The 8,459-nt window shown below is 41.0% G+C and overlaps 1 protein-coding gene across 1 annotated transcript; it reads right to left on the reverse strand.

The window, feature by feature from the left end:
- Positions 1-666: 666 nt before the first annotated feature.
- Positions 667-7,854, reverse strand: LOC311326283 (melanocortin receptor 4-like). Its single transcript, XM_084459156.1, has one exon. It carries the CDS (start codon positions 3,139-3,141, stop codon positions 2,137-2,139), a length of 1,005 nt encoding a protein of 334 aa, XP_084315282.1. The 5' UTR covers positions 3,142-7,854; the 3' UTR covers positions 667-2,136.
- Between the last annotated feature and the right edge of the window lie 605 nt (positions 7,855-8,459).

Consider the following 8,459-nt stretch of genomic DNA (forward strand, 5'->3'; position numbering starts at 1 on the left):
GCATTCAATTCAATCGGCAGCATATGTTGCATTCAACTGAAGAGGCGCAAGGATAATGTGCCCAAGAAAAAACACGTTCTCATCTGTTTGCTCTTCTTAGAGACAGGAGGCAGATGTTCAGAGAAAGGAGGCACACATCAATGTGCCATTAACAAAGCCTGGCCTGCGCTCTCAATGGCGTGTCAGCTGGCTCTTTCTGTATCACACTGACTGACTATACTTTCATATTGCTCATTGTTTTGTTTTAACAATGTAAATGACTCAACGTGTGTTTCAGAGGAAGGCAATACATTCATGTTTGTCTCTGACAGAACTGACTTTGCTCAAAGATTAGTTTAATTGAGGTATAAATTATTGGCAAACACAATTGATGTTGAGAACTTTTGAGTACAGTAGTGAGTTTCAGCTACTGAGTTTGCTTGCCAGTACCAATTCAAACTTTTATCGAAGCAGAGACCGCTGCATTGATTAGAATAAATTAGGTTACATTTTTGTTTTGCACGTTATGGTAGAATAGAATGGTTCTGCAGAACGTACACATTAATAATCAGATGATGATATTATATCCAATACCAATCAAAGAACAATCAGAAATGTTTCAAATATTTCAGTGTAGGAGGCACATATTCTTTTTATTAAAATATATTCATAACACTGTCACACAAAATACACAGTGGCTTGTTTTACATCACAGTGCAACATATTTAAGGCAAAGCTTTAAGCATAATTGTATAAGCAATAACTTATACAATGTAACATGAAAATACAGGTATATCCACTCAGATACATAAATAGGAACAAAATAAACATTTCTACAGGCATAGGACAAGACTATCCACTACAAATATATATTTTTAAAGCACGTGTTCAGTGCATAATGACAATGTCAAATATAAATCTGTTCATGCAATTTCAAAAATAATGCAAAGTAATGCAAAATCAAAACTCTTGAGATGAAAATATTCACAAAAGCCACAATCTTACAGAGAGCAGCTTTGAACAGATAACATTGACCTTTTACTTCATTCTTTTTATCCGAGGCTGTTTGAAAAGTGGTTGTTTTAGAATAAAAAAGCATGAAGTGATAATCCGTCACTTTTTTTTTTTTTTTTTACATCCATTGCGTGATGTCTGCCTTAGATATCCAATGGGAAAATACTCTTTATGTATTTTATTTTTTTAAATGCTGTGATGTCTTAACATGAGCCATCAGACTTTGACTGTGCATTTAAATCCATACATTGAAATGTATGCTTGAATCATTCATTCAAAATGTCCAGCAGCTGTCTTTACTTGAAACATCCTTTTGTTAAAGGAGCAGTATGCGGTTTGGCTCAGAAGCACTTTTTGTTATATTTTTTGCAATTCTCATTACACCCCGACAATAAAGTGCTCTGACATTAAAATGAAATAAATCCATAATCTGTGGAAGTTGCAGGACTGTAATAAATATGTCCAATCATTTTGAGCTGCCTCCTTGAAATGATTGCTTACCTGCCTGTCAACCTACCTACCTGCCTAGTGAGTGTCATTTGTTTTCCCCCAGTTTGGAGGAGTGGCTTTTGAGGGAGGCCTGAAGAGAGGGCAGGGATTTTGTTGGTTACATTTTTCAAAATCTTCTCAAAAGTCAAACAGGGAATCACAAACTGCATACTGCACCTTCAAGGTTCAAAAATCAAATCCACATACCGTCTTATATTGTGGAATTTAAGTGCTCACCCAAAATACAACTGTTTATGTAACAGCAATTGTTACTTTCAACAACACAATCCATCAAATAAATATATTTCCAATATGTTACTTACTGTATATCAACCACATTGTGTTTTAAAGTCCATTTAGCTTTCATATATGAAGATGCCTGTGTGTGAAGCCATGGGAAGTAGTTTTGTAATTTATAGTTTGTGTAAACATACTGTATACTGTACCTCCTCAAACTCTCGTATGTAACCAGAGTACGCCCCACCTCTGAATCATTTACAGCTGATTTCTGGTTCGCAGGGCAAATAAGGCCAAATATTTCTGATTACACAATAAGTCAACATCAAAGTCCTTGTTGACAGTAGGTATTGTTGGCGAGAGCTCCAGCTGCTACCCTGTGGGCAGATATGTCCTCAGCCAGTGGTTGACAGCCGCTCAGTACTTTCCCGGGAGGTCGCACACGCACGGGCTCGGCATGTTCTGCCAGAAGCAGAAGATCTCCTTGAAGGTCTTCCGCATCTCCTGGCTGCGAAAGGCGTAGATGATGGGGTCGATCACTGAGTTGCACATGATGAGGATGAGGTACATGTTGAAGTGCGACATGAAGCAGGTGCAGTAGGGGTTTCGTGGGCAGGAGATCATGAGGATCAGGTGGAGGAAGAAGGGGGCCCAGCACACCACAAACACCCCCAGGAGGATGGTGAGGGTGATGGCGCCCTTCATGTTGGCCCGCTGGCGGATCGGAGCGTTGCCGGGCAGGGCGGCGATCCTCTTCATGTGCAGCCGCGCCAGCAGGAACATGTGGACGTAGAGCGAAGCCATGAGCGCCAGCATGGTGAAGAACATGGTGATGAGGCAGACGAGGACCGTGGTGCTCTCGGAGTAGACGATGAAGAGCACGCCCGACACCGTGCAGCACGTCCATATGCATGCGATGACTAGCAACGCCCGTCGCACGGTCACAATGTTGTGGTAGCGGAGTGCATAGAAGATGGTGATGTAGCGGTCCACGGCGATAGCCAGCAGGCTGCAGATGGACGCCAGCAGGGAGCTACAGATCAGAGAGTCGAAGATGTTGTCCATGCTCTTGATGACCGTGCCTGAGATGGTCACATTGCCGCCATTGATCAACGCGATCACAATGGTCTCGGAGGCGTTGGAAACACTGACCAGCATGTCAGCCACGGCCAGGCTACAGATGAACAGGTACATAGGGGAGTGAAGGTTCTTGTTCTTAAGGATGGCAGCGATGACCAGAATGTTCTCCAGCAGGCTGATGATGCCCAGGGTCAGGAAGACCTCTGTGGAGATGAGCAGCTGCTCGTAGCATCCCGTTGATGATTCATTCCCCTGGGTCGAGTCTTTGTTCAAAGGACTCAAACTGTGGTTTCTGATGTGGTAGCCTTGGATCAATCCATGGTGTTGTGTGGCGTTCATCATGCTGTGTCAATTGGGATCAGGTCTCTTACCGATGAATTCTGGGAGGATGGGGTATTAATCCATTTGGTTTGATGTCCTAAGTTCTTATCGTACACAGCTTTCCGTCCTACTGCTCTCCTCCCTGTTGCAGAGTTAGGTGCCAGACAGATAAAAGAGCAGCCTCTGTTCCAGTTTCAAAACCATTTTTGTTCCCGTTCCCAGACTCAACAGACTTCACCAGATATCTGCTGGAGTTAGACCCATCTTCATCGCTCTCACGTGCCTGCTTAGTTAGAGAGAGAGAGAGAGAGAGAGAGAGAGAGAGAGAGTAGGAGTCAGAGAAACAAAAGGGATGCAATAAATGAGAATGGGGGTTATGGATGATAGTGAGTGAGTCAAAAAATGAGATACTGGTTGTGTACGATCCAAGTCAAATTACAATATTCTAAGACAGCCAAGAGAAAAAAAGAGATGAGGAGAGAGATAGAGTGTGAGGGAGCAGAAGGAATGGAAGGACAGGACAGGAGTGAGAGAGTGCGGCAGCAGAAAATGAGATCTGAGTATATATCACAGCGGGATGGACCTCCGAGGAGGAGTGAGGAGACCACACACGCACACACACACACACACACCGAGCACATGCAGGCTGAACATAGCGAGCCACTGTATCTCATCCCTCCCACTGTTATACTGTACCATTAGACACACACACCCACACACCCCCTCAATGCCCATATCACTGCTCTCCCCACCAATCAGCTCAGAAGAGAAGTGGTGGGAGGAGCCAAGTGTCATGCAAGTACGTTTAAAACCTCAGGGAATTAAGGAACAACTGGACCTGGATTTCAGATGTTTTTCATAATGAATTGATTATTTCCTAAATAATAGCATATATTTATTAGAAAATATCCTTTCTCCAACAAAAACAGAAGAGAGGATTTGTATTGACTCAGTTAAAGATCAACGATTTAGCCAATCAGCGTTCTGAGGAAATACAAACAGCTACGCTGGGGGGGTTTAGGTGTGACGTCAGCGAGGAGTGGTTGAAGTTCGCAGGTGATAAACGTGATAGACAGATGGTTCATCCAATGACCTGGCACAGTCATGAATCGGTTGATTATGCAGGTTGGGGAAACGTAATATCATGTTGAAACCAAAACGGATGTTTGATGATTCCAGACCCTTAACAGAACCCTTGGTTTCCCTTTTACGACCCCAAGTGCCAGGGTGTGACAGCCCACACACCCCCCTCACCCTGTGTGCGTGAACAATCGTCGCTGTCCGTGCAAACAGGACACACCTCCGTTTTCTGTTGTATAAGCTTTGTCCATGTTAAAGACGCTTTTCTTGTTTCTCTAAGGTTTGTATCGAAAGATCAAAGTCATGCCTGGTGACACAAGTCAATATGTCTCTGTGGAATTGCTGAAAAGCCACCGCCTCTAAAATAGCTGTGAGTCGACGTGCAGTGTCTTAAGAATTTCCACAGACTCTTCAAACGATCCCACTTCTGGCAAGAGCAGAAGTTTTGAATGAGACATTTGTAACTTTTAAACTCTGAATCATTTCAGTTTGATGTACACCAAGCAGCTCTGAAATTGAACTAAACTCTGAATCTCGGCGTTCGCTAACAGTCTAACCTCAAAAAGATTGTTTCAACAGAGGAGCTCTGGCGTGCTACCCTGGCCATCAACTCCGGCGATCACAACATTTGTTAAGTGCCTCTTCTCTTCTCCAAGACACACTAACGTAAGATCGCAATCTAGCTGTTCTCCTGTGTTTTGGTGTTGATGTGATGTTTTAATCTTAGAGAATTTAATAATCTGTGACATCGATTTCATTTTGTTGTGTTTTCATATTGCCAAATTTACTTTTCCATCCATTATTATTTTTATTTTTTTTGATAATTGATTAATATAACTTCAATAAATTATAAGCTTTGATCATATCGTAGCGTCATAACCAAGGTTATAATAGTTTTGCTTTTTTCATTAGCTTTTATTTTTATATCGTTTTAACTTTCTGTTTTCAATTTCAGTTTAGTTTCGATTAGTTTTAAAGCAGGTTTAGTTTAGTTTTTATTTTTTGAAAATGCTTAGTTTTAGTTTAGTTTTTATTAGTTTCAGTATTAGTTTTAGTTTTTTTCTTCTTCTGTGCTAGCCTCGTGAGACTATCCTGATCTCGTGAGCTCACATTGTTTCACTCCGTGTGAAACAAACCATCTGGCGCACGTCAGGTTACTACTGCGCAAGGGCACAGCTAAATAAAATGGAGGATAGATTTCATATCCACCCAAAATACTAGGCTTATGTATGAAATGAAAAAGACTAAAACTAAGAACATTTTCTCTATAATTTTAGTTAGTTTTGTAAACACACAATGCAGTTTTAGTTAGTTATCGTTTTTTGTAAAGTCTAGTTTTTATTTTTATTTCAGTTAACTAAAATGTTTTTTCACACCCAGTTTTCGTTTTTTTGTTAGTTTTCGTTAACTATAATAACCTTGGTCATAACATGGTCTTTAGGTCACTTGATTGAGTCACAGACTTACTCCTCTCTTACTCTCTTAAGAAACATATCCATATGTCCCTGTCATCCGACCAGGGTTAGGGTGTGCGACGTCACCCGTCAACCGATAGTGCCTATTAATTTTTTTGTTGAGATATGCAGGCTACCAAGGAAATCTTGAGACAATATCCGTTTTGGTTAGAACTGACTGAACATAATTTTGTACTTGAAGTGAGTCCAATTACAATGACATTCTATACTTCTCGTTCTTATGAGATAGAAAATGAATGTGCTTTTGAACACAAAAAGGTTGAGCCAAAGTGTGATTAAGAAGGATGTCCTTAGCATAGAGCAAAGTAGCTTCCCCTTCTCTCCCCTTCCCCTTTCCCCTTCACTTGTTTGTCACAACACCACTGGTACTGTGTGCAGGGCCTATCTGCCGAGTGCTACAGTAAATATCTGTCAGATGCTGACAGAAGGCTGCTTAAATAGAATAAACAAAGATACCCCCCCCATATTTAATCTATATTAGTCATTCACTGTTACCATGGCAAAATTACATTTGTACATGCATCAGAGAGTGAAGGAAAATAATGATGTTCTGTACTCACACGTGATTGATGTTCTTAAAGCCGTAATGCCCTGGACTTATTCATTATTTCATTTTCTAAATACAGTAGAGCAATCTTTTTCAAGGACCAGCTACATGTTTTTATTTATTTTTCTGTTTCTTTGTGTGTGACCACTCAGATTTGTCCCTTCATTATCATGTTGACGCCATCAAAGAGCCTGTACGCACAACCTAGGGTAAACTAAATTATTTTGAATTAGCCAGGTGAGCCATTTGAAATCATGCCTATTTCCTCCCACTTTTTAAGATTGTAAAGAGATAGTGTTCAGATCGACTCATCATGTTTAACTATGTTTATGCAACAATGAAACCTAAAAGAAATGAGCCTACACACAGAAAAACAGTATTGGGCAAAACATGCTTTGCTGATATTGGATGCAGCTACATGTACTGTATAAGCAGGAATATGATAACCCTTGTTGTCAACATACACTTTGCCAACTGCCAACCGGATTTACCTGTACTTTTTATATGGTTATGTAAAAAAAACATTTATGCTGCTTTCAGCCTCCAGCAATTTATACCAATATTGATGAATGGCAAGATTAACTACCAAATACATGTTGTGAGTAAATCAAACCATTCAAATGTACATATACAAAGATATGTACACACATATATATATATATATATATATATATATATATATATATATATATAATGTATGTATTTATTTATATTTTTTAAGGTAGTCTGTAGGCTAATATAAAATAGGTGATGTATTGCATTCATAACAAAGTAGCCAATTTATTGACTGATTTGTCAAAAGAAAACATAAAGTGGGCTTACTATCTCTTATGTCTGCACTCCCACCGTGCGTGACAGAAAAAGTGATCTTGCAGCATGTGCAAAGGGCAGCATTTTCATTGCTAGCTACTTCTCGGAGAAAGGGGTAGGCTCATTTCTTTTAGGTTTCATTGTTGCATAAATGTTGTAAAATATGATTCTGAGTTGATCTGAACACTATCCCTTTACAATCTTAAAAAGTGGGAGGAAATAGGCATAATAACCAGGTCCCCTTAAGCTATTTCGCTTGGCTGCCCATCGCGTTGTTGTGAACAGAATGAATACCACGTACTAGCAAACAAAACATGTTCAGTCACAATTATACTGTTAGAACTAAGATGCCTGGATAAAAAGCCATGAACGCGCGTTTGCATTTCTGTTTGTGGACTACAAAGGTGCCAATGACACGTTTTTTTTCAAAGATGGCGCGGTCTTCACATCTATGCGTCGGTATTGTCAGGTATGCTGGCTGCCTTTGGTGTTTGGCTTTTGTTTGCTGCCCTCTTCAGGCTGGAGGGTGTTCCACCGGTCTAATCAAGTCTGACCAGCCGCACCTGCCGATGGCTTCAGCTGCCTTGATAAACCCTGCTCTCCAGTCCTTCACCCCTCTCTCTCTCTCTCCACGCACACCATTCTGTTTTGTTTGTGGCAATTCCTTTTTGTGGCATTTTTGTATTCACTGACACCAATGCATTTATTACATGTTCCACTCATCCACCATGCACACACAACTGATATACTGATTGACACACTCCAGTTAATTTATGTTTGCAGTTTAGTTATCTTGCGTTAGAAATAAATCTTTTTGTTAAACTTTTTCCCCACTCCGGTCTCGGTCTCCCTCATTGATGCTCCACCTTTAGAGCCTAAGGTGTGACAGTATTGAGTCATGCTTAGAGCGCCACCTACTGGTGACAGGAAGTTGCTCTCATTACTGGACACTGAAATAGCAGACCCTTTAACGGCGCCGCACCCCGACACGCGTGGGGTGCGAGGGCCCGCTCACTGCTGCTCGCAGCCCTAGTTGTTGTTGTTTCTGAAAAAGCTAGGTTTGGACACAATTGACAGCCATTCAGCTAACGTAAGCTAGCTAGCACTAGCTATTATCGAATGGCTAATTCCAGCTGTGTGGTGGCACTCAAATTATGCTGGTTAGAGAGTAGAGCAGCAGGTTCTGCTGGATTTTCCCCTGGCTGCAAAATCATTCAACCGTGATAATCATTCAGCTAGTATTTGAAATCTAAATATAACATTACCCCTCATATAAAGAAACCCTGTCGAACGTTAGCTAGCTCGGGACAGCCAGGCTGAAATTGGGACTGTCCCGGTCAAATCAGGACATCTGGTCACCGTAGTTAATGTGAATTCACTTAAGTGCCTGGAATAGAGTCTGAAACATCTGCATTCTACTGCTACAC

Source organism: Borostomias antarcticus (genome assembly GCF_949987555.1).
Source record: "Borostomias antarcticus genome assembly, chromosome: 2".
Classification (NCBI taxonomy): Eukaryota; Metazoa; Chordata; class Actinopteri; order Stomiiformes; family Stomiidae; genus Borostomias; species Borostomias antarcticus.

Bases quoted from the DNA above. Each gene is read 5' to 3' on its own strand.
- LOC311326283 (XM_084459156.1), bottom strand. From the start codon at position 3,141: ATGATGAACGCCACACAACACCATGGATTGATCCAAGGCTACCACATC.